This window comes from Squalius cephalus (assembly GCF_949319135.1).
Source record: "Squalius cephalus genome assembly, chromosome: 1".
Classification (NCBI taxonomy): Eukaryota; Metazoa; Chordata; class Actinopteri; order Cypriniformes; family Leuciscidae; genus Squalius; species Squalius cephalus.
The window spans coordinates 48,896,108-48,922,153 of record NC_137122.1 but is presented as its reverse complement, the minus strand read 5'-3'; the positions used below and the strand labels follow the sequence as shown (position 1 = coordinate 48,922,153).

The 26,046-nt window shown below is 36.9% G+C and overlaps 3 protein-coding genes across 6 annotated transcripts in view; 1 reads left to right on the top strand and 2 right to left on the bottom strand.

Moving 5' to 3' along the window:
* arhgap17b (Rho GTPase activating protein 17b) overlaps positions 1 to 16,154 on the bottom strand; it is a 31,997-nt gene extending 15,843 nt beyond the window's left edge. For all 4 annotated transcript variants that reach the window (XM_079865571.1, XM_079865570.1, XM_079865573.1 and 1 more), the window contains exons 1-9: positions 15,837 to 16,154; positions 10,158 to 10,197; positions 2,137 to 2,241; positions 1,984 to 2,060; positions 1,389 to 1,500; positions 1,232 to 1,308; positions 712 to 829; positions 563 to 631; positions 70 to 151 (exon numbers count right to left, since the gene is read on the bottom strand). In XM_079865571.1, coding sequence (XP_079721697.1) covers positions 70 to 151; positions 563 to 631; positions 712 to 829; positions 1,232 to 1,308; positions 1,389 to 1,500; positions 1,984 to 2,060; positions 2,137 to 2,241; positions 10,158 to 10,197; positions 15,837 to 15,889 — 733 coding nt within the window. In that variant the 5' untranslated portion in view covers positions 15,890 to 16,154. The remainder of the gene's footprint in view (positions 1 to 69; positions 152 to 562; positions 632 to 711; positions 830 to 1,231; positions 1,309 to 1,388; positions 1,501 to 1,983; positions 2,061 to 2,136; positions 2,242 to 10,157; positions 10,198 to 15,836) is intronic.
* A 1,896-nt stretch (positions 16,155 to 18,050) lies between these two features.
* aqp8b (aquaporin 8b) lies at positions 18,051 to 19,957 on the top strand. Its single transcript, XM_079865023.1, has 5 exons — positions 18,051 to 18,305; positions 19,139 to 19,265; positions 19,351 to 19,565; positions 19,639 to 19,773; positions 19,890 to 19,957. The coding sequence occupies exons 1-5, from the start codon at positions 18,079 to 18,081 to the stop codon at positions 19,930 to 19,932; spliced, it is 747 nt and encodes a 248-aa protein (XP_079721149.1). The 5' UTR covers positions 18,051 to 18,078; the 3' UTR covers positions 19,933 to 19,957.
* Positions 19,958 to 21,280: 1,323 nt separating this feature from the next.
* Positions 21,281 to 25,106, bottom strand: cbx8a (chromobox homolog 8a (Pc class homolog, Drosophila)). Its single transcript, XM_079876550.1, has 5 exons — positions 24,966 to 25,106; positions 24,766 to 24,809; positions 24,300 to 24,365; positions 24,131 to 24,197; positions 21,281 to 23,977 (listed from the first exon to the last, which is right to left on the bottom strand). The coding sequence occupies exons 1-5, from the start codon at positions 25,032 to 25,034 to the stop codon at positions 23,201 to 23,203; spliced, it is 1,023 nt and encodes a 340-aa protein (XP_079732676.1). The 5' UTR covers positions 25,035 to 25,106; the 3' UTR covers positions 21,281 to 23,200.
* Positions 25,107 to 26,046: the final 940 nt, after the last annotated feature.

Sequence of the window (26,046 nt, the reverse complement as noted above, 5' to 3'; positions counted from 1 at the left end):
GTGAGTGATTCATATGAAACATTTATCCAGCCGATGCTCTGTCCAGGAAGTGAAGAGTAAATATCACACCTTGCTGTGACTGAATGGTGGGCAGGACGCTCTCGATGGACGCCAAGGCTCTTCTGTGGTATTCGGCTTGAGCTTCTAACAACTGTCAAGACAAAAACAAGCCTCACTTTTCTATTTTTGTTTTGAGAGAAGTAAAGTTTGTGACTAAATGACCTTTAATCTACTAACTGCCTATATACTGTAAAATATTGTACAGTTAAATTGACTCTACTGGTTAGACATGCTAACTACTAGCATACAGTAAGAAGATCTATGTCTACACATATCTACACACAAAAACATTTCAGGCAAATCATTTCAGTCGGCGGCCATCTTTGAAACGCCTCTCGATGTCTTTTTTTATCTAAAGTATTTGATACCACTGAACTTTAACCAGTTTCCAACTAATAAATTTGCAAGTTAAATTTATTATTCCTGTATAAATTCGACCTTTATCAGACATAATTTTTCTTGTGTGGTTCAAGCTCCCGTAAAGCTCATAGAAATGACTTACCAACACATAATAGCGCGCATATTCTCCTTCCTTGGAGGAAAAGTTGTACATTTCAGCTGCTAGTTGATCCTAAAGACAAAACAAGATCAGATTAGGTTCAATGTGCTACTTAAGGTCACCCAGAAACCTCAATAAAATCTGACTCATACCTTGCATATTTCCATTTTGTTCTGAGCTTCATCCATCTCCTCCTTAAGTGTGTCAATTTTGGCAGCCATTGCTTGAGTATTTGCAGCTGACGGAAATGCCTTTGAGGCCTGGTGATACCTGTATTACAGGAGTTTAAAGTGTTTTCTCAATTATTCCAAGCAATTTGCATAGCAATTTCATCAAATGTCTCAAAGCACCGGAAGATAATCAGCAGACGCTGGTGTGGTTATAGTGTCATTCATTTACACAACCATTCAAAAGTTTGGGGTCGGTAAGATTTTTTTTTATGTTATTCAAAGGAGTCTTTTGCTCACCAAGGCTGCATTTATTTGATAAAAATGTAATTTTTGATAAAAAAATTGAAATAGAAATATTTTATACCATTATACATGTCTTTACTGTCACTTTTGATCAATTTAATGCATCCTTGCTGAATAAAAATGTTCATTTCTTTCCGGAAAAAAAAAACTAAAAACAAAAACTGAACCCAAACTTTTGAACAGTAGTATATATACACACCTGGCTTTCGCAGAATCAAAATCCAACACAAGCTTGGCTAAATGTTTCCTCTGCTTCAGGATGTTAGGTATATCCACCTTCAAGAACAAACATAGAGATGTAACCTACATTGCCTGTTCAAAAATCAGGTTATTTGCAGGTCTTTGGCGTTACGTACCTCTGCTAGCTGGTTGAGAGGGTCAAGAATATCTCTCTCCAGCTGAACTTCATGTTGGCTCTGCTCAAAGGCTAGTTTGTTTTCGGCTTCTCCACAGACTTCCATCATCTTCCTGTAGACACAAACATGCTTAACATCATGCTGCCTGGTTGCTTGGATTAACCAATGCTAAATAATAGGGCTGGGCGATATGGACAAAAATATCATCTCTCCCCGGGGAAAAATACAATGGTTGCAAGACATTCCTTAAAATAATATCAAACAAATCTAGCATAATTCAAAAACAACTTACTCTTGCTAAAAACAACATGAACCAATCATAGTCAAGCAGCATGAGGTCACATTTTCCATCATGAACAATAATAATTTAGCATTTTACACCAGACTATTATGCATTTTACTGGGATAACAAATATCGTTGGATAATCATGATGCTTCCACTCTGTATTTTCACAGATCATGACCATAAATGAACCGCCTGCCTGAAAAAACAGATGACTCAGGGATGTTTGGCCACATTCAAAGTTTTCTCATTATGAGTATGAATCACAGATCAGGCGGATGGTTTTGTCAGTCAAAGAGTTCATAAACTCACCCGATAAAAGACTCGTCTCCGAGCTGATTCCCTCCATCCACCATGGATTGTGAAAGGGCCGTAAGAGGAAGCTTTTTCTAAGAGGAAAAAAACAACAATTCAGAAGTGTGTACTGAGGAGGCATTTGAAAATATAAAAGCAGCTGTTACTTACATGTCTCTTCTCCGCATCCGTGCCCATGTTACCCTGCAGACACATGGTCATCTTCTTGTGTGCATTATGGGAGACCAATCGCATATTTTCCAGGCGCCGCTCAATCTGTAATAATGCACACATTTGATTCAAATTAAAAATGTATTGCGACTTCAGTAGTTCCCAGTTCCATCATCAAAAGTTCCATTCAACAATGTTCCATTATCATGGTTACATGCACACCTGTTCTGCATTTCCTGTAATGCTTACCACTCGAGTCTTTGCAAAGTATTGTGGGTCTTGTACACCACCACCCTTCAGTTTCCTGTTCTTATAAATGTGCAAAAAGCCTGTTCAGTCATTTCATCTGGACTGAGACTCTGGCAAAGCGGTGATGTCAGAGCTGTATTTTCAGCATCATTACTCCAGTCTTCACATGATCCTTCAGAAATCATTCTAATATGAGGATTTGATGCTCAAGAAACATTTCTGACTATTATCAATTTTGAAAGCAGTTGTTCTGCTTAATATTTTCCTCAGGATTCGATTAATAGAAAGAACGGAATCTTTAGTAATATTTTAAATGTCTTTAGTATCACTTTTAATTGATTTCATGCATGTTTGCTGTTTGTGAATGTAAAAGGTCTGCAAAGTTTCAAAGATCAAACTGCATGATAAATGGAGTTATTATTCTCCCAAAAGAAAGAACCGAATCTGAACTACCTGAAATGAGTCGTCAGTCATTCCAGTCTCAGTTTCTGCTTGAACCTACTGTATGTAGTTTTGTAAAAAAAAAAAAAAAAGAATCTTCATTGGCTGCCCACAAACAATGCCTACTTTGACCCTCAAACACTGTAGTTGTAGCTGAGGCCTAAAAGAGTTTGGTTTGTGTCGTCGACATGTCGAGAAGACGCTGATTTCTTCAAAAGCAAGTGCACTATGCTGCACTTCCAAAGGATGAGGACTCGCGCTCAAACTGATATAATAAAACCGAAACCATTGTCACCGTGTATCAAGTGCTGAAGAAGATCCTGAATTGAAATTCAGATATGGTAATCGGCATTTCGTTTCCAGCACGTGCTGTAAGCAGTAGACCAATCACAACAGATCTGACCAATCAGAGCAGAGTAGACCAATCACAACAGACTGGGTCATCTGACCAATCAGAGCAGAGTGGACCAATCACAACAGACTGGGTCATCTGACCAATCAGAGCAGAGTAGACCAATCACAACAGACTGGACAACAGATCTGAGCAATCAGAGCAGAGTAGACCAATCACAACAGACTGGACAACAGATCTGACCAATCAGAGCAGAGTAGACCAATCACAACAGACTGGGAAACAGATCTGACCAATCAGAGCAGAGTAGACCAATCACAACAGACTGGACAACAGATCTGACCAATCAGAGCAGAGTAGACCAATCACAACATACTGGGCCATCTGACCAATCAGAGCAGAGCAGACCAATCAAAACAGACTATGCAACAGATCTGACCAATCAGAGTAGAGTAGACCAATCACAACAGACTGGGTCATCTGACCAATCAGAGCAGAGTAGACCAATCAAAACAGACTGTGCAACAGATCTGACCAATCAGAGCAGAGTAGGCTCTTGGGACAGAGGGGATTAGAGAGACTAAATCCTTTATCAAACCATTTCAAACACTGTGAGAAAAGAGATGATGCCGCAATGTATATAATGGAAAATCAAAGTGTTTTTTGATCTTTGATGCATTTAAACCTATTGTAGCAGACCAATTAGAAACTTTAAAAATAGCATAATAGGGGCACTTAACAAAAATCTTTTGTGCATCTATTATGAAAAGTATGGTCATCTCCAGAAAAATGGTGCTTTCTAGTTGTTTCTTCATTGAGTTGGCCATCAGTTTATGTTTTTGACCCGCAGTCATAAACAGTGGCTACAGCGGAGCCTGGACTGGAAAAGCTTTTAAAGTGGACAATATGGTTAAAGAATTAAAGTTACATTGAACATGAGGAACCAGGCAAGAAAAATGTCTGCACTGCGCCAGCAAATTGTGCACTTTAGCACATACAAATGGCTGGAGCTTAGAGACAAGCTGGCTGTTTACCTACATCTTTCAATATGAGAAAAACTCTGTCAAATGTATTTTCAGTTCACACCTCCTACTCTCTATCTGATCTGGTTCTTTTCTTCCTCAAACCCTGAGCTCTGTGTGCAGAGGTGATATGTATTTTTAAATCTTAACTATAAGAGACAACTATAAGTCAGCCAATTGTAGGTTGAATTTCCTGTAAATTTTAAAAACTGTGCCACTATTAAAATATCTGAGCATCCTTATCAGCCCAATACTGCAATGTCAGCTCAACCAACGGCATAAAGTCTGTTTGTCCAACCATTAAAGTTTTGGAGAAACCTATTTGGAAAAAAACAATACACCAACCATTTTAACCAACACCTTTAAATTCACCATAAAATCAAAACGGACAATTCTGGTTTGTTTTTATGGAAATTGCAGGACATTTATTATAAGTGATTTATCCATGCACATAATTCTTTCTTTCTTTTTTATTTGTGTCCTCACAATCTTTAATCAAAGCAACTTCCCCTCCCTCTTGCAGAGACATCTCTCTTCTCTTCTCTGTTTTCGGGAACAGAAAGCTGCCAAACTGGCTGAGTGTTTTCTTGCAGAGACTTTCTCTTTTCTCTCATTCTCACGTGTATAAGAGGCGAATCCTCAAAGTGTGCCTGACAGTCCCTTAAATCAGTGGTTCCCAAACCTGTCCTGAAGGAACCCCAACACTGCACGTTTTCTTTGTCTCCCTAATCAAACACACCTGATTCAACTCATCAGCTCATTATCACATGGGTTAATGAGCTGATGAGTTGAATCAGGTGTGTTTGATTAGGGAGACAAAGAAAATGTGCAGTGTTGGGGTGCCTTCAGGACAGGTTTGGGAACCACTGCCTTAAATAACTTCAGACAGTCGGGGTGGAACTGAAACCCTTCGTGTGAGATGACTGCTCCTTTCAGCATCTCAGTCACGCTGCTTCTGTTTGCAACTCAAACCCATTTCTATAAAAGCTCACCACAAAGACACCCGATTCAGAAGTCTCTCTGCATAGAAAAGAACCGATATATGCAACCTTCATTTAGACCTAGAATCGCACCGTTTATTTTGCACACACTGCCTGTGTTGTTTTAGCGTCTCATTCACTAAAGGAATCATGCCAATCATCTTATGCTGCAAACATGGGCACCGAATTAAAGCTGTTTTCACAATCACGTCACAGTTTGTACAGGGCAGCTTGCAACAGTGCAGAACAAAGAAAACAACAACGATCTGGTAACACTTTACAAGAAGGTTCTACAAGTTAACATTAGCTAATCTCTACCTCATCACACACTATTATACGCTAGCATAAACTAACATTTAATTGAACTATTTAATTGAATGCATTCTGAATAAACAATAATTAAAAATAATTAACAATAGAATATTTATGAGAACAACCTAGAGAAATAAATGCTGTAAAAAAATGATACCTATTGCATTAACTATTCTTAAAGGGTACATAACATGCACAGTTTCACCTAATCTCATGTTAATCTTGAGTACCTATAGAGTAGTAGTGCATCCTTAATATCTCAAAAAAGTGTTTAGTTTTATTATATTTAGAAAAGAAAAATACAGCTTTCCGATTCTCTCCGGAAAAAGCCGAGGTCCTGGAGGCGGAGCTATAGAGTCAAGCGGTAGTTCTTGATTTCCAGCAAAAGACAGAAATCTGATCCAGTTGTACTTACATGAATGGGGTCTTTTATCACTGGGACCACTCCACGTTTTAATAGCAAACGATTTGCAAATCCAGCGTCGACCTGAGCCTTGTTAATAAAACATTCGTCACTGAAACGACCAGCACACACAACCACACTTCCTACACTCCGTTGCTGCCCCGGAAAAACAAACTGCATCCACTGTTCCTGTTACACTGGGTTCTTTGGAAAACTGAACACGGTAAGCTTTCCCTCACATCCAAATACACACTTTTTTGGAGACATTCTTGAACAAATCCTATGCAGCGTTGCCGATGATTTCCTGTTGAAGCGCGTTGATGTGCGCGGTCTCGTTCTCCTCTGGTCGACGTGCTCGCGGGCGCGCTTTTCCGAGAGAAATGCTCATATAAGGAGTTCCACTCTTATCTACGTCATTAGATCCACGATCTAAAAAAAACCAGCCGAAACTTGTACCAACCCGGAAGTAAGATTTTCAGCATAGAAATTCTCCGTTATTCGTCCAAAATATATTTTTTAAACTTTGCCCATGTTTAGCATGAGAATCTATCTCTTTAACACTGTAAACAACTCTGAATACATGAAACACCATTGTACCCCCCCTTTAATATGTTCGAAAAAAATTGCCTCAATTTTATATATATATATATATATATATATATATATATATATACACACACACACATATACATATAGATATACACACACACATATACATGGGTAAAAACTTTGGGGTTAAAAAAAAAACTTAAATTATCTGTTTCAACAAATATTAAAATATTAAGCAGCATAGCCATTTTTAAAATCGGTAATAAGAAATGTTAAAAAGGATTTCTGAAGGATCATGTGACACTGAAGACTGGAGTAATGATGCTGAAAATTCAGCTTTAACATCACTGGAATAAATTACATTTTAAAATATATTACAGTGGAAAACCGTTATTTAATAGTAAATTGTAATAATATTTTACAAAATGAAAGTTTGTTCGGTATTTTTGATCAAATAAACAGTCTTGGCATCCACACACACATACATCTTAAAACTGGTTCCTGCTAAAAATTGCATATTAAATGTAACATTCCACTCATTTCCCATCAACCAGTTATCAGTGTTCAGATACAGGTTTGTAAATGGAATGAGGAAAAGGGAAGAACTAAGAGGAAAAGAGCTGCAGTACAGATGTTCGGATCAGAGCCCCACAGTTCCAAGCAAAGCAAACGAGACAAACAGGAAATGATGACGAGGCCACACCGACCTGTGGCCGCAACTCATCCAGCAGGGGTCGAAACACACTTACTGAGAGTGACTCAAGACCTCAAAGGCTTTGAAACGGCCGTTAGTCAAGCTGCTCAGAATTTAAACTACAGTCAAGCTATTCTGTTAAATGAGTAGTCGGATACACTGCAACCTACTAATGACCACATTGAAGCCATTTAAGGGGACGATGTATAGGCCTATCACTAACATACATAATAGATGATATTTAATCAGATATAAATGATCTCTTATTTTTTGCAATAATGGATGACACTTTAGACTTAAAGGCACACTATGCAAGATTTGTACCTTAATATAACAGCTTCAAAATCATTTTGATGGTAAATTAACTCGTAGTAGGGCGAATCATCCCAATAGCAAAGCAGGGGGGGGGGACGCCGCTGACAAAACCAGCAATGCAGTTTTGAGAGGTGTCGCCCCGACAAATCTCGCGAGAATCACAACTTGCTTTACGGCACGACGTCACATACATCAACAACATATGAAGCAGCCTCTATGGAAGACACTAGCACGCATTTCAGACGTGAATCATGGCAGAGTCGACGAAGAAAGCACGGTCGGAAGAGTGCAGTGACGGCGAGTGGTATTTACGACAGTAACGTTAAATACAAGTACTCCACAGCGACTCTAGGGGTCGCTGTTTGAGAAAAACGGAAACTGCATAGTGTGAAACTGCATACTAAAAAACAGTATTTTAAAGAGAACCCATTATGCTTTTTTACATTACAATGTTGTGCTTGCGAAGGTGGTTCTGGATTTATCAGCTTGTTCTTCCTGACTGTCATTATCGGACTCATACGACAAAACTGACACCATATTTAGTGTAGTTATAGTGTTTACAGCACCTCAGGAAGCTTCCAAAGATGATACTCGCAGGTTATGGTAAGGGGTGTTACATTTCCGACACACTCTAAGCGGCAAACCAATCACAACAGACTGGGGCTGGCTGACCAATCAGAGCAGACTGCACTTGTCGGAAGGCGGGATTTAAAGAAATCGAAACTAAAACTGAGCGTTCAGTCGAAGGGTGAAAACAGGTGCTGCAACAATGTAAATGATAAGAAAAATAATACGTTTCTTGAACATTAAATGATGTAAACTTATTCTAGTAGTAGACCCCATAAACAAACATATAAACACGTAAAGGGGACTTTTAAAACATTTTGCTACAAAACAAGACATAAAATGCAAAGCAAAGACGTAATGGAATTAATCTATGAATCTTTTTTTGACCAGTTCATTTGCATGAATCATCCAAACTAAAATGAAAAGGGACATTCCAATACTATATAAGAGAGAAAATATATTTTAGGTGAGTGTATGATTATTGCTTCAGTACTATCCATTGTAGAGCTGTTTATGCAATACAATGTGTCATAAAAACAGTGTTTAGTGAAGCTACACTGCTAACTTTGCTCATTTTTGTTTTGAGACCAGCAACTGAAAAATATAGAGCAGTTCGCAGTGTTATTCCCCAACGCTGGATCTCAAGAACTCCAACCACGACCAGGGAAACCAGCTTTAACACGGGCCGTCTGCCAACACCACTGCCTTTTAATCTGGCAGACCTTCAAAACCCAGGAAACGTTCCAAACCACTCCGTCTGAGTCATTTCAAGAGGGAGTTTATGGCCCATTATCATGTTCCTTTTCCCTCCTGCAAGACGTAGAGCAACCAGGCAGTTAAACTTTGACCCTTGGACATGGAATGCATGAATGAAGGTGAAGGAGCAGCATTTAAAGCTCTGGCGAGAGTCCGTCGAGTCTCAATGATTTCCCTTTCAGTTGTGCACAGACATGTCTGAACATGAGAGGCTTTTTCAACAATGAGGTAGTGACAGATTGGACTGATTTGTTTTGTTTTTAGAGTGTTTGCTTTGGAAGATTATGGCTGTCATACAGTATATTGAAATTAAAATCATAACGACCCGCATCTACATACGCTATCACAAAGCTGCTAGCGCTTGGTGCTTTTCGAGCCATTTCAGGCTACTTTTTGTTCATAACAGCCGTAGCTGCGTGCATACTCATACAAACATGGCCCTTGTGACGTTAGAAATGCCTAAATAAGATCAATTAGTCTCAGACAGTCGGTTGCTTTTCTGCTATCTTCAAGATGCCAGGAAAAAAAAGGAGTGGGAGGGGTGTGAAGGACGAGAGATTGTGGGAAAGAAGATGATGAATGTTAAGGATCAAAGTTCAACTCAGATAGTATTTCTATTACTGAAAGCAAAAGACACACACCCGGGAATCCCCCCATTAACACGGAATAAGAGCTAATGCCATGCTAGAGCACAATATCTGTTTTATTCATTCATATATGTTCAATATTGATATCATGTGATTACATACAGAAGATATATAAGGGATAATGTACAGTCAGTTGGTCTATATCACAAAATATAGTCTTGTTTCACTCCAAGAGCATTTGTTTTGCCATAAATGACTGGTTGGCTGTACATTATCCTGCTTATTACACAACTACTCACCGAATAAATGGATATAAATATTAAAATACCAATACATAAATATTAATTTGAGATTATATGTGAGAAAAAAGTATGTGGAGTAACATTATATTAAGTATGTGGAGTAACCATTATATACAGAAGTATACAAAAATATTTGACCGGCCAATGTGGCGATTGACCAATCAGAATCAGGTATTCAAGAGAGCCGTAAAATAAAACATGATACCCAAATTATTACTTTCTAAAGTAATGCTTAGTGTCTACATTTGGCCAAAGTAATAATGTAGTCGCTTCCAGGATTATTATCGTTAGCTAAAGCTATTAAAAACTTTTTTGTTCATTGAAATAAAGTGGCAAAAACTAAATTATTAAAAATGTATTTGAAAGCTCATTTAAAATATTAATAAAATGAAATAATGAAATACAAATAATAGTAAAATCACACTGGAATGCTAGATGATTTGTGCAGTCTTTCATGGTTGTGATAAAGTCATGGAGGGAGAAAATAGTCACCATAAGAAGGTCGTCACTCAGTACTTCTGTCTTCTCTGCTCTGTGGACAAAAGAAAGGAAAAAGTGTTTGGTTATAAGGACAGACTACATAACGAGCAATGCTTTTTTAAGTTCTTCAGCTTGACTGTGAAAGCAGGTCCAGTATCACTATAAAAAGATGCCAAACCAAAAAACCAAAACAAGAATAAGCCTTGAGGCCTTTTGTGATAACACAAATTATCCGAAACACCCATTGCAGTTCAATATTCTAAATGGAAAATCATTTATTTTTCCAACTGTGTCAACAAACGGTTGATTTGGCACACTTCCAAAGAAAAAGAAAAAAATCCACTTCCTGCTTTCTGCATTCCACATTGTTTGTTATGGCAACGGCAGTAAAGGGGGCGGGGCTTCTGAGGGTTCACACACTCTTGTCAGCAGAAGAGGGCGGAGCTTCATAAATAATGAGTAGGAACTCCCTTTGACCAGAGACCATAAAATTATTACACATTATGCCACGTTTGACATTGTACAATCTGAACGTTCACATGGCATGATCTGTGATAGCATTTTCCATTTATTTATATAAAGTTATGTGTAACAGTTATGCCTGTTATTTTGAACACAGCTAAAAAAAGAAAATGCCCTTTACACTGGAAAAAAAGTCTATTATAAAATATTATAAAGTTATTTTGCATTTTAACTTCAGTTAAAGTTTTAATAATTTTGTTGTGTGTTTTTGTCATTTTTATAATTTGTACGAATTTTTTACTTCAGTTTAGTTTTTTAGTACATCAAGTTAAACTAAATGAAAATGGGAAATGTTGCCTTGTCAACTAGCTGATATAAAATAGATATTTTAAATATTTTATTTTATTTCAGTTAAAGTTGTTATGATTTCAACAAGTAACAAAAGTTTTTGTTATAGTTTCAGTTATAATAATAACCCTTTCTTGAATAATAATACTATTAATATTAATAATTGTCTGTTAATAAGGTGTACATATGGCTAGCCTTCAAAAACTAGGAGCAGATAGTTTTACTTCAGAAACTGGCTGTAAGGCTGAGTGTTTTTTCCCATGTGCTAAAACTGCTGAGCCAGCAGTGAAGATCAGTCAGAACTAGAGTAAAAAAAACAAACATTAATCTTTTTTATAGCATAGAATCTTTAACGCCACATAACCAGCGCAACTGTTATTTATGTCTACAACTTTCATGTGATGGCACCAACTGACGCACAAACGATCCATCAGGGTATAAGGACCTTTCTCAAGGGCACCATGGTGATTTTTTTGGTTCAATAGATCAATTTTAAATGTCACAGACACCATTTTATTTCTAAAAGAGAGCAAACCACATTCAGCACAGAAAACTTAGATAAAAGCCACAAAACTGGTCATGTAACAAGAGAAAATATCCCCAAGATCCCATTACACAGGCTGAGAATGACCTCACAATATGCGTGAGAGAATTTTTAGATTTCCATCAATACTGAATTAGCATTGATCTTGTGTTCAGCCAATGCATATCGGGTTGGGTATCAACCTCCAGAAATACCACAGCTAACATTCAAAGTTGACAATACAGCAGACCGGCACCCAACTAACATGTTTAGACACTATTATTATAAAGATCTATGAAGATCTAAGCTTTAGCCCATCAAAACGTCCTTTAAGGAACAGGACTGATCTTGGAAGTCTGTAAATATCTCTAAGTATATCTAAGTAATCTGATTCGTACAAGGCGAACTAAATCATAATAAGTAATGTATTCTATTCTGCGATCATAGTGAAGCAGAATCTGAAACCTTAAATGTAAATATACAGCATCTGATCAACTGCACTGGAGCTGAAATCTTGCAAAACGGTGCTCTACATTATCCCTAACAGACCGTTGCAGCTTTTGGCCCAACAAAACAAGAGGTTTAATAAGCAATACGCTTAATTGAAAAGATTAAAATCTCTGTTAGTTGGTATTTGGTCACCCAACAAAACTAAAAAACCGCTTGCACTAGAATCTCCAGGGGTCTCATTTATAAAACTGTGCGTAGGATCCTTACTAGAAGTGTATGTGCGCCCGAAACCCAAAAATGGCGCACGGCAAAAAATATTCAGACTTATAAAGCCGTGCGTACGCCAGTACCTGCGCTGAATTCCCTTTATAAATCCCAGTCAGCGGAAGATTGTGCGCACATGCATCTCCTCCCCTAAATAACCATTATATGGAGCTTACAACGCCTAGTTTTACTATGCATATCATATGCATATTCATCCACGTAATAACATGTTTATCGGTTATCGCCAAACTTATCGCCGGGTCATACGCATGGGTCAGAGTTTGCGCGCAAATTTTCCGGTCAGGTTTGTTTTTATAAATCACAACTTATGCGTCAGAAGTGGCGTACTACTCTTTCAGGGCTTGTTTTGTGCATACGCAATGGTTATAAATGAGGCCCCAGAACTCCCAGCTAACAAATATTCTCAGGGGTCATTTACATGACACCCTTTTCAACTAAAAACTGAGAACTTTTTATGTGTTTTGGCCATTCACTTACACAACCAAGGCGTTTTGGGGGCCTGAAAACGTTTTTTTGAAAACGATACCGTTATCGCCTCCGTGTAAACTACAAAAACGTGAATTTGTGAAAACGGTGACGTCATGCATATGCATGTTCAGTCAAGTTTTCTTTACAAAGTGACCTCGCCAACTACTGGCCTGGCATGAGCAATACAGCGGTTTTACGCGAAAAAACAAAAAACTTTTAAGTTATGAAAACAATATTTCTGAACGGGAATGTTACTTTTGAAAGTTCTCTGAACATTCTGAAACGAGTAGTAACATTTAAAAAACGTTAGATGGGCTTCCAACTAAAATGCTTCAGTTTTTTTTTCCCATGAATATAGTATAACGTTTTGAGAACATTATTAAAGACCAGAAAACTTTAAACGACTGTTCAATGACATATAATAAAGCTTTAGACAGAGTGACTCTTGCCATGATTTTCATCTGACCAGCTCATTGAACATCTGGTTTTGGTTTCAGGAAAAGAAGGAGATTCAATGTTCATCAGCATGTTTAAAAGTATCCTGTATCTAAATGGACAGTTTTGATGAGTAGAGCCTTGCTGTCTGCACCAACATTTGTTTTTGTTTTTCAGAGTACAATGTTTAGGATGCAGTTGTGTATTTTTAAGCCATTTCTGATTTGCATCTGATACAAAATCAATTACATTTGCACCACAGTTTAAAACTTCACTACAAATCACTTTGTGCTCAAGTCTCACTAAAGACGCAGGATATCTCCTACTATAACAATGACTAAAAGTTATCAGAGTTGAAAAAAATATCAGAAACTTTATATAAATCACAGAAAACAGAGCAATTCCAATGCATTTCAAGCATTGTAAAATCTCTGACAGTGTATTCTTTGCAGCAGAGGCCAAACTAAATGGAGCCGTAACCTAACCGACTGTATCGAAACGTGGCGTCTCTCTGGCCTGGAAAGCCGCCATGAAAGCTGGCCCGACTATTATACCTCCGACTCTGGATTACCCCGGATCTGCATTCTGCATCAGACGCTCTGATAGATTGTGACAAGCGAGTGATGAATCTACCAGCTGCCTGGGATGTTTAACTCTGAGATGAAGAGTGAATCTAAATAAAGACATTGTAAAAATGTCTTGGCAAAAACAATATGTAAATGTTTACGCAAAAAAAGCTCAATATGAACATAATGAAAAGCCTCTAAGATATTTTGACCTAACATAACCCTTTCACCCCTGTACAAGTAAATATGCAAGGGAAGGCAACTTCGGTCATTCTCTGACAGGCCCTTGAAAGATCTCTGCAGGGAAACCAGTCAAGTCAACTCACAGTTCCTCTTGGAGTTTCTGAGTGAGCTTGTTTTGTGATTTCTGTAGAGATCAACAGAATGCTTCTGTAATATGCAGTAAAAAGGCAAGAAACAGTAAGTAACCATGTAGCAACACATAGCAGAAACCCTTAGGAACCACATCAAAATGCCCTGGCAACTACTTTCAACATAAAAATGTAAAAATCTTATATTTAATTATTGCTAGGGATGCACAACATATATAAAACATTGGTTATCAATAGCTGCTATTCCACCGTCAGGCTGAACACTTCTAATAACGGTTCCAGTTACGTTTCCACTTGAGCTTGGTTGAGCGCGGCAGGATTATCAACCGTTCTCGGCCCTGAATTCTCTGCACGGTTGGCGAACAGTGCCGGTAGGATGCGTGTAGTGACGTCGCAGCCCAGGATTGGTCACTTGCCTGTTGCCTGGCTGCCAGTTACTCCATACCTGGCCAAGCTCACTATTTGAGCGATGTAAACACAAATTAATAATAAAATTAAAATAAATATCTAATCGTCCTCTATAGCGTGGTCAAAACTTACAACTCATATTTACAACTCACATTTGTATTACATTCGAAAGAGCTCCGTTATCAGTCTCACAGTGGAAAATTAAACCATATCCAGACTGGCTGGACCGGATCGGCACGGAACGGTTAAGCAAAGACAACGGTTTGGCACAACGGTGGAAAGGCTAATATGGTTATCAGCTGATATTTAATTATATTTAACTTAAGAGCACTCATTTCCAACTACTTTTTGATATTAGATAAAAAAATTAAATGTCAATGTAAAGTCGGCATGAAATGGAAGTTCCCTATTGTGAAGTATATCGTCAAACGGCTTCTCAAACAAGAACAAATGTAGGGCGGGGCTTGATTTTGTCCATGGGGAATTGATTGGATGTTTGTGGTTTGCTATTGGTTGATTTTGTGTGAGTGACAGGTTGATCCCGATGGAAGTTATTTTGACTAAAGGTTATGAGGGCACATGAATTCAAAATGGCATGCATGGATAAATCATTTATAATAAAAACTGCTATATTCCATAAATAAACAACTGTCAATTTTGATTTCATGGTGACTTTAAGAGTGAATGCCTATAATAATGGTACCAACCTGTACCACAGGAACCTTCTCATCTTAACTTTCTTATTATTAACTCATTTTAAATCCATATTTTATACTGTACATTATGTTGTGATGCCTTAATTCACTAACGTTATTTTGAAATTGACAAAGAAAAGGAATAAAGTGAGCGACAAAATAGCCTAGTATTTTTATATTGTCCATAGAATGAAAATAATTCTAGTTTTTCAATATAATGGTGCATCCCAATTGCTGAATGAGCAAAATCACAGTAGCCTACTACTAATTTATAGTAGGTACATTAGCCTAATAAAATGTCCCTTAATAACTGCTACAGGGGTATACAGAATTATCCAACCACCTCTACGAAGTTAATTTATTTTTATTTATACAATTCATATATTTGCATGTATTATTTCAGTCCATTAGATGTTTGATGGTCCCAATAGAGATATGCCCCTAAAATACAGAAGCCCAAAATGTTTCAATCTCAGTTCTGCAATGTAGGCTACTGTACATGGGAGACAATCCAAACTTCTACACATAACGTCAAACTGTCAAATCAATGGAAAATAAAATGTATAACCAAACAGCATGTGTAGTTTATAACTTTGACCACATCAGACCTTCCTTTTGCTCTGTGCACGCGCATACAGTGACACTCCCAACTTTAGTGTGCATTTTTAACACGAATCAGAGTAGAAATATTCAAAATAATCCGTATATAACACACTAACCTCCCAACAGTCTGGTTGGCGAGCTGTTTCATGCGGTTGAACTGCTTCTTCATCTTGATTCTTCTTCATCCACCAACATATAAAACTTTTATGTCGCTGTTTATTTCAAACTGACGCCCGCACGCGCGACGCTCCCATTGCGCGCGCTCAACTGGTTTCGAAGTTGAGAGTTTGTGTCATTTACTGCTCGTATTCATTTATAAACCGTGCGTCAAGCGTGTTCCTTTCGTTTCTCATCCTCTCAATTTCTGGTTTAGTCAGTGGGCTGCAGTAACACTGAGGAAATAGGAAGTGCAGGTCACTTCCCTATTGTGGAGCACAGTGACACATGACACCTTCTTGACTGAAGGAGTCTGATTAAACTGGATGGTTAAAACTCTGGTTCAAATAACCGAATGATAATCATGTTATAGGCTAAGATTAATGATAACTTGAATTTGTTTATTGCACAAAAAAGTGTAATTGTAAAATGCAAATAATAGGCTAATTCACGCCCTTTAAAGACATGCATTAATGAAGTCACATTATTTATTTTCCTCTGTAATAGCGCCATCCTCAGTCCAAAGCGGAGTAGCTGACAAAGCTAATAAGTTTCACATTTGCAGTTGTTCTCATAAATATACGTAGCACATGGTCAAATTTTAAAACTTTAATTTAAACGTACTAAAAACACAATATTAAATATTTAAAAGTTGAGCCATTTTTAAAAATAATAATAATAATATTATTAACACCAATGGTGTAGATTGAGCATAAAATCTAGAACTGGTTTAGAAAAAAGTTTATATGTGGAAATAAATGGGGATCTCATAGTCCAGTGCATGCCATTTTATTTTCTGTTGTTTGGGGTCCACATTCACTTTCAACTATTTAAAGTTCGTTCTGTATTCTGTTCAGGCCATAGAAACAAAGTATCATAATAATAAAATAATAAATTCGGGTTGCACATCTGATAATTCACTTAATGAGGCTTATTTAAGGAAAATATCTGGCATAATAAATCCACTCGAACTAAATGTACTCTCTCTTGTCAATACCCCAACTTCTAATGTGTTGATTCTTGGGAAAATGTTCTTTCTTTAAAAGATGCCTTTAAAATATATGATATGATAATATAATATGATATGATAATATATGATATGGATTTACTATTCTGTCAGTTGGAGGCCCTGTCCCAAATGACACGCTAAACACTCACGGGCGCTGCGTCCGAAATCGCATAGCCTACTCTCTTGAGTATGTACTTATCTTTAATAAGTAATTACTAACCGACTACTTACCGCCAAAAAAGTATGTTCTATATAGTATGAATGTGTGTAGTATGACGTTCTACATTCGCCATGTTGTCATTATCACATGACCCACCAACGTCAGGTATATGTCGCTTCACCGTCATTCATAAATCTTCTCCTGTGGCCTCATAGTAAAGTATCCATCGTATGCACACTTCAGAATCTCACTGGAAGTAGTAGGTCATCCGGGGACTTTTTGCAGTATTATCATACTGTTTTTTGCCTACTATATAAGTATGCGATTTCGGATGCAACCATAGTGAGCACCGATGCTCCCTGGTTTTTATTGTGCATTGTGGGACTTTTTAGGGAGCAAATGTTTCATTGCACTGGAATTAGTGGAACCACTGATTAGACTTTTATGCTGCTGAGTGGCCTTTAGCCTTTTCAGGGTTTAAAAAAAAAAAAAAAGATTTATATATATATATATATATATATAGGCTATGGTCTATTACAGAGTAAGCTTTGGATTTATTTACCTAAAATAGTAGTAGTTACAAATGTAAATGTAACTGACTTTTAGTCTCCACTATTTGGTTAACCTTTAACTTTTCATTTTTGGTGGGAAAATACATTTCCATTATTAAGTTACTGTGTCAGGTATTTTTCTAAACCTGAGCTAGTTTCCCTTGTAATCCATGTAACCAGGACATGCTGCAGCACAGGTTAAACTCTCTGGCGTTTAAATAGTTCCAGGTTCGTCTAAATTAGCTGAGAGCAGAAGCATGTTACATTTTAATCTCGTTCAGTATTATTTTCTTTACCACTGGTCAGCATTTTACATTTATTTTTAGTCTTTTCAATCATCAATTGCCCTCAGAGTTCATTGAGCAATTTAATGCTAGCTTTCTGACACTCACACATTTAAACGATGAGTAGACGGCCTCTGAGATATTAGGACACAACTCTCAGAGACAAGAATGGCTGAAGACAAAGTGGAACTTCACAACATGGAGAAAGCTCTGATGGATAAGGTGGGACAACATACTGCGAGAGATCAAAACCTGTTTGAGCGGTTCTTCCAGCCGTGTGTAGCTGAGCTGGTGGGGACCACCTTCTTTGTGTTCATCGGATGTGTGTCTGTGATTGAAAACGTGGAGGATGCCGGCAGACTCCAGCCTGCGCTGGCTCACGGGCTCGCAGTGGCGGTACTGATTGCATGTATGGCAGAGATCAGGTGAGAAGAAATGTATTTTTGTACTCATGATGGATGTATGTTGGATAGTATTAAGTGGATTTACATTCAAACAAAGCTAATCACTATGTTATGAACATTTCATCCCTTCTCTTCATTGAACATTCCAAATATATTTTACTATTACTAATATAAAAAATCTATTACAAAACACATAAATTATTAAAAATACATCATTTACAAATTATATTTTGATATTAATTGTATATATAAAAATATAAATTACATATTTGTATGTATATATGTATATATAGGCTATATACGTGTATATATCATTTTTTATTATATTAAATGTAATACTTTAATGTGTGTGTGTATGTATATATATATATATATATATATATATATACGGTATATATATATATATATATATAATATTGTATATGTAATTGTATGTGTATATAAATTATATTTTATATGCAATATATATAGACTATATACATGTATATATAATTTTTTGTTATATTAAATTGATATATTTATAATTATAAAAATGTAATACTTTAATGTGGACATACATGCATACATACACACATACATATATATTTATATATATATATATATATATATATATATATATATATATATATATATATATATATATATATAAATATTAATCCACCGACCCACTGCAGTACCACCAGGGACCCCCTTTGAAAACCCTGCACATTTGGGTTGATGTGTCTTGACTGATGTAGTCAGGTCAGTTTGCTCCAGGGGGGTTCTGCCAGTACTAAACATGTCCTGGGAGTTGCTTTGGATAAAAAGCATCTGCTTATTGATGAATAATGCAATGATCTTTTCCCCTGACACAGTGGTTCTCATTTCAATCCGTCATTCACCGTAGCCGTCTACTTCTGTGGTGGAATGGAGCTGAAAATGGTGGCACCGTACCTGATCTCTCAGCTTAGCGGAGGTTTACTTGGTGCAGTAATGGCCAAGGTGAGATACATCTGTCATTGAGCCATTCCTGCATGCAACATTAAATTCACCAGTCACACTTCAATGGATTTGGATTTCTTTTTAGGGAATGACCTCAAATGAGAAATATGCAAAAGCTCAAGGTGCAGCGTTCACGGTTCTCAAGGCTGATGACCATATCGTGAAGGCATTGTTTGGAGAGATTGCCATGACGTGTCTAGTTGCCTTGGTGGTCTTACTGGGTGCAGTTAATGCCAAGAGCAAGAGTCCTTTGGTTCCATTTTTGGTGGGCTGCACAGTCATTATTAACGTGCTCGCGGGGTGAGTACATTGCTTATGTGATACATCATTTCCTGTGTGTGGTCTGGAGATTAACATCTTCTGTGGGCTTCAGGGGTGATGTTTCTGGTGCGTGTCTGAATCCTGCAAGAGTGCTTGGTCCTGCAGTGCTGACCAACTATTGGACTCACCACTGGATCTACTGGGTGGGACCCCTTTCTGGAGGCCTTATTGCTGCTGCATTAGTCAGGTGAGGTTACTAAGCATTTCCCTAGAAAGAACTAAAATCCTCATTAACATCAGACATATTGTTCCATTTTGACTGAATTAAGGGATTTTATTAAGCCACTTTTTTCTTTCTTTCAGGTTGTTGCTTGGAGACAACAATACCCGCCTACTGATGAAGTAACATTCAGTACATCTTTCAAACAGACCTTCGATTTTTATTTTGTTAATTCTCCTCTTTTAAGAATGTAACTAATTTTTAATTCACATTTCTTTACCAGATATAGGCCTAATAGTCATTTGTAAATCCTGCTCTGAGAAGACAGAAATATGTGGAAAGGATGTTCAGGTATTAATATTTAGAATTTTACATTTTAAATTGAAAATGTATGTGCAGTGTTAATTCTAATATAATAAAATAAATGATATTCACACTTTAATTTAGACACTCTATTACTTTATGTCATACATGCACATTATTTTGTATGCTTTTCTCTATCCATGTGTTGAAATTAATCAGTATAGCTAATTAAAATGAATCGCTTCAACACAAATGTCTCTTTTACAGATTTCACATATTTGGAGAGCTCAAAAGGTTCTTACTAAATATATAAAAACAAGTCCCATACATTTATAAAAACCTATTTACCAAAAGTGGTGGTACGTGTTTGAGCCTGTTAACATGGATTTAACACAGGTTATACATGAACACATTTTGGAAACCTTTCAAAGCACCATGTCAAAGGTGATGACCCTGCCATTTATGTCTGTTAGTTAGTTAGGTTAGTCATCAGCTGAGTAAATGAGTTGGACATGTGGAGTAACACTTTAAGTTTCCTACAAAATAAAATAATGCATAAGACATAGCCTGTGCACATTAAAACATTATCAATTTCAAAATATAAAGGCCCTTTTAACAACGTATACAAAATTGTATATATATATATTGCCTATATATATATATATATATATATATATATATATATATATATATATATATATATATATATATATATATATATATTCAAATATAAATATAGATTTATAATCTATAAGGTCAGCTTACATTAATACTATTTTAATAATAATAAATATTGAATTTCATACTGAAAGCTATTTAATAAGAAAACGAGTATCAAACGAGTGCGCGCACATTAATTGCGCTCTGCGGTCCCATAGGCCTAAGTCCATGAAATAACGTAGACTACAATTTATAAACGTGGTCGAAAAAACTAAATACCGACATATAATCTTATATCATTACCCTTCTGAAATTCTGATTTGGCAGAATATAGCGGTGATTTTATTATTGAAATTCTCGACAATAGAAGCGGCAAAAGCTGCGCTTAAAATGTCTGATTGTCACTGCATAAGATAAGAAAAATTAATTGGTGTAGGGGCCGTAAAGTGCAAAGATACTGTCAAATTTAAAAGTTATTCATTGCAGTGAAAAAAAGCAAAAAACATCGCAGCTTTTTTCTTTAAAAAAAACCCCACACAAAACAAGTAGCCTAGCCTACAAATGTTCATTTAAAAACTCAAACTTTAACATTTATTCCAGTGTTATATTGACTGTGGAATCCTCATGCCTCAGAAGCGTTTATTTTTTTTTTTTACATTTGAACTATAAAACACAAAACACTGACAGTCCAAAATTAAACCAATGAAAATACACAGTATAGGCCTACAAACACGGCGACATTTGACACATTGAACATCTGTGACTGTTATATATCAGTGTATTCTTGAACATTTAATTCTGACGCAAAAATCACAATATCAGCGATGCACGTGTTATTGAGAGGATTGGGCTAGATCTGCCGTATCAAGTTCATTCATGGCGACATCTTGTGGCTTTTGGTGGACTGAATTTCCTCAACAAGCGCTTATTATCGTTTCAATTTAAAATGATCTCGCTAATTAAATCCGTTTTAGCGTTTGTGATTTTTTGTGACATTATTGGAAATATAGGCCTAGTGATAATGTCCATTATATGTAATCCATTATAGGCCTATTTTAGAAAGAATTCTTCAGATATTTACAAATAAATCCAGAAGTTACAAATTGTGGTTATTGCCTTACAAATGTTTTTCTTTTGTTTACGCGACACTCGTGTGGCAGTGCGGTGGCATTTTATACTTAATAATACAATTCCTAAAATAAAACAAATAAATTTGTATTGTTTAAGACAACATCGATTATAATATAATACAAATAAGGCTGACACGGAGTTTCAGAATAGATAATGTGAGCTTACGACGAATGAACATGATAAGTTTTGACCAGTCGCCATTTTTTTTTTTTTTTTTTACTCCCTAAATTAAGCCATGTTTAATGTTTTTGAAAGTCGTTAAAAGCGCGCGAGGCTCTCGGTAAATACGATCTAATCATGTCGAAATAGGCCGACTGCTGTTTAAGCTATCATTTATCGGTTCACTATGAGGTCTTTAGTCTTTATTTACAGGCACATAGACTGTAATGAAAACCCCGACGTATAACCTAGAGCTTTCCGTTTTTATAACAATATGTGTTAGTTAATTAAATTAATATAAAGCTAGATAAAAACGGTCTACACGGATTTACTTTGCGCGAAAAATGTTTCAAATCAATAATGGAAAAGGCTCCTAGACACCGCTAAATTACATTTTTATTTTCGATTTTGAGCTCTGATACACATTGTCCTCTCTGCAAAAAGGCTGAACTAACCCGTTAAACAAGTTTACATCATATAATTGTAATTTTTTTTTTTTTTTTATTTCACCGGCTGCAAGCACTTGAGTAGCCTACTTCAGCAATTTAGAAATGATTTGTACCAATCAAACAATCTTTCGTTTCTGACGGGGCCTAAAAACAGCATTATAATGAAATATTAAGACACAGAATAGACACATCAATTATATATTCAACAGAAAAACGAAAAATAACGAAATACGATTCTAGAGCCTGAATTATTGTGCCTTAAACATTTTAGGCCTAAAATTGGCGTAATTTTATTTATAGCTTATTTCCCTTCTCTCTTTTTAAATGGTGTGCTTTACTTTTTGGACCTTAATATATATACAAAATCTAACCAGAAAATAATACAAAGTTCATAAAAGAGGGACTAAACGATGTGTCCCTTAAAAAGGTGCATTAAGTTGAAACGTTAATATGTGTTAACAGCATCTATGCCTACATTCATAATAAAGCTGAAGAAGGCAACCAAAAGAAGAAACCAACTGGTGTACGTTACATAAAAATCTGGGAAATAGAAAAATAAGCTTCATTTTCATAGAAAATGTGAATGGAAATGTAGGCTAAAGATAGACTCTATATATATTTTTTTTTGTTTTGCATTATGTACATGATTTCAAGACTTTACATTTATAGACTACAAATGATATAGAAATGTAGATCGTTTCTAGTTTTGATTACAATATTTCATACATACACACACATAGACTAAAATCACATCATCTGTTTTCTTTGAAGAAACCTTTGTCCGTTGAACTCTCTTTTATGGTTACAGTCAAGGAGTTACTTGTTACGTCAGTAACAACGATTTTCTCCATATTCTTCAAACAAGGCAACCAGGACTGGTCTGTTTCATCTACAAAACTCAGAGACAGTTGCTCTCTGGTTTGATCGGTGGATCGAAACACATTGTTTTTGGGAGGATGCTTCATCTTGGGTTGTTGGTTTATGGCACCACTTGAGCTTTCCTTCCGTCGATGTCCCAAAACTCCAAGCCCAGCTTTTAAGATGGTGCCACCATGTGTAAATTTTACATCACTTGACCTGCTTCCCATCTGCTTCTGAACGAGGCGGGATTCTGCTGGGAACTTCTGGGTTAAACGGATGACATCACAGTTAGAGGTCTCTCCTGATCTCTCGGTTTTGGAAGGCCGATAAGATAACGGTTCATCTGCCTTTCTTTTGACGCCTTCATTGGATGAACCTCCAGCTGGACGCAACTTTGGCTTTGGTCCTCGCTTTTTTGGTGAGCTGGCAAAATCCAGCGGGCGGTGAACTGCCGTCATCAGTGGGTCTCTCTCGGGGTCTGGTGGATGCACACGAACACTTTCGCCTCTGTTGACGGTGCTCGGTGGGAAAATCGTTGGCACAACAGTCCGCAGTCCCTCACGGGCTCTGGGAGTCACAACCGGTTCTGCTACCGGGAAAGACACCTGTATTCCTCTAGACATCTCTCGTCTGAACTCGTAGTTTTTGCCTTTTTCTTTAGCTTTTGCCTATAAAAAATTTCAAATGTAAAAAAAATTATGCACATTTAAAAAAAATGCAATAACATTAAAAAGTTATACACTTCATTAAATAGAAAGCCAAGAAAAAACATAAAGAAAGTCAAAGAAAATTTTTGGGTGATGTAAAAAAAAAAAATTCACCTTCATTAAAAATGTTTCTGGTTTGGGTCCCCTCTTTTTTGGACCATACATCTCCCTTTCACGCTCTCTGAAATAAGAAAATAAGAAATCAGAGAAATGCTATTTTAAAACATCCAAAACATTGAATTTGTCAACTGGAATTACAGAATTATCGGGAAAATTAAATTACCTTTCTTCAAAAGCAGCGAAAAGACGCTCATCCAAAATATTCTCCTCTGGTTCCCAGGTGCTGTATCTGCACCAATAATTGAATGTTTAATTATTCGCAAATCATAACGACCAAAAAACAATTCAAAGTGCATTTTTTAAAACATTTATTACTAATCAGTGCATTTTTTTTTATCACTTCAGGAGATTATTTTTTTACTGTGCATGCATAATATTCCTTGAGTCATATATAAACGTACTGTTACATAAACATATGTTATCCGTGATTTCCCCAATATGAACCCTTTTAACCAGCCAATAAAGCTTGCATCTTGACTGTCTCCCATCACTGGCCTTGTCAGCTAACGTTCTCATGAGCCCCGTTACACAGTCCGTGCTGCAGCCGTGCTAACGCTCAGCGAGCTCGGGGAGCCTGAAACCGCTCCCTCCGTTACAACAGCTGCCGTTAACGTGTCATTACCACTCACTTTTGAGACCAGCCTTTCCATTTGACCAGATACTCCATCCGGCCCTGCGGGTAAAAGCACAGGGAGATTCAGATTAGCAAGCTAACGCTGCTAAGCTAACCTATCGCGAATAAAATGTCACTTCGGCGGACATAAACAAATAACCAGGCGCCTCTATAACAAAGCCGAAGCCCTGACGAGCAGGCTGGTATGACACTTACTCTCCTTATGCGCCGTTTAATGATGGATTCGGCGGCGAAGACCCGCTCCCCGACGGCTGAGAGCTCCATGTTTACTTCAACCTCGCAGCTATTTTTCTCGCCTCAGTCTGAATAATCCCCGATAGCCCATAATACTCTATCCGAAGAGACGTCATCACGTTCTAAACTGTTACCATGGCACTGCAGGACGGCTCTGCTGTGTGAGTGGAGCTGCCGCTCGGGGAGGAGGAGTCATGTGATCGCGGAGCTCACTAGAGGACGAGGCGAGCACGGATAAAATGTCATTTATGAGTGTTGTTTTGAAAGCAAATACGTCGTGTTTATTTCGTATACTAGTCTAGACTAACCGGAGTCAGGGCTTTTTTTGATAAGTTCCCTATTAGTCGCATATTTATTTAGCAGAAAGGGCGTCTATAGAGACACGGCAGGTTTCTTGTTTGCGATGTCAAAACAACAGGTGTTGCGAGTCTATATTGTTGAGTTTTATTTCGGCTATATTTTTTAGTTATTTAATAGGACTGAAATCTGCACATGCGCACGCTCATTCTCCATTTAAACGCACACGGACGAAACGCAAAAAGGCTAATCGAATATGTGCTTCATGTTCCCCGCCATGTCATGCCATCCCCTGTCAAATAACAGTAGAAAAAAACGTTTAAAAACAATACAAATAACGAAATAAAAAATTTGAATAAAATAGCTAAGTAAATGCATAACAGTTGTAGCCTAGTTATGAATCCATAGCGTGCTGCGGCGTATCGATATTTTACCCGCGCGCTCCGAATGTGCAGGCAAGAAAATATAAATAGCCTAGGTCATTTTGTCCATATATATTCGGGTTGCTGGCAGATAGCCTAATTTTGATATAACCTATTGTGAAAAATAATAATAATAAAGTAATAATAAACCACAGGGCTCTCAGCCTTATTAAACGATTTTAAGATTTTAATAATGATTTCAAATCAATAATAGGCTATAGCCTGGTATAAAGCTTGGCTTCAGTCGAATTTGGAAATTACAAACGTGTAGCTTTCTTTCTTTCTTTCTTTCTTTCTTTCTCTCTAATAAAATAATTAGGCTA

Excerpts from the sequence above, each read along its gene's own strand:
- aqp8b (XM_079865023.1), top strand. The coding sequence starts at position 18,079 with ATGGAGAAAGCTCTGATGGATAAGGTGGGACAACATACTGCGAGAGAT. Across the intron at positions 18,306-19,138 it reads GCATGTATGGCAGAGATCAG|TGGTTCTCATTTCAATCCGT; the intron begins GTGAGAAGAAAT and ends CCCCTGACACAG. Across the intron at positions 19,566-19,638 it reads ATTATTAACGTGCTCGCGGG|GGGTGATGTTTCTGGTGCGT; the intron begins GTGAGTACATTG and ends TGTGGGCTTCAG.
- cbx8a (XM_079876550.1), bottom strand. The coding sequence starts at position 25,034 with ATGGAGCTCTCAGCCGTCGGGGAGCGGGTCTTCGCCGCCGAATCCATC. Across the intron at positions 24,198-24,299 it reads TTCGCTGCTTTTGAAGAAAG|AGAGCGTGAAAGGGAGATGT; the intron begins GTAATTTAATTT and ends TTCTTATTTCAG. Across the intron at positions 23,978-24,130 it reads CAGAAACATTTTTAATGAAG|GCAAAAGCTAAAGAAAAAGG; the intron begins GTGAATTTTTTT and ends AATTTTTTATAG.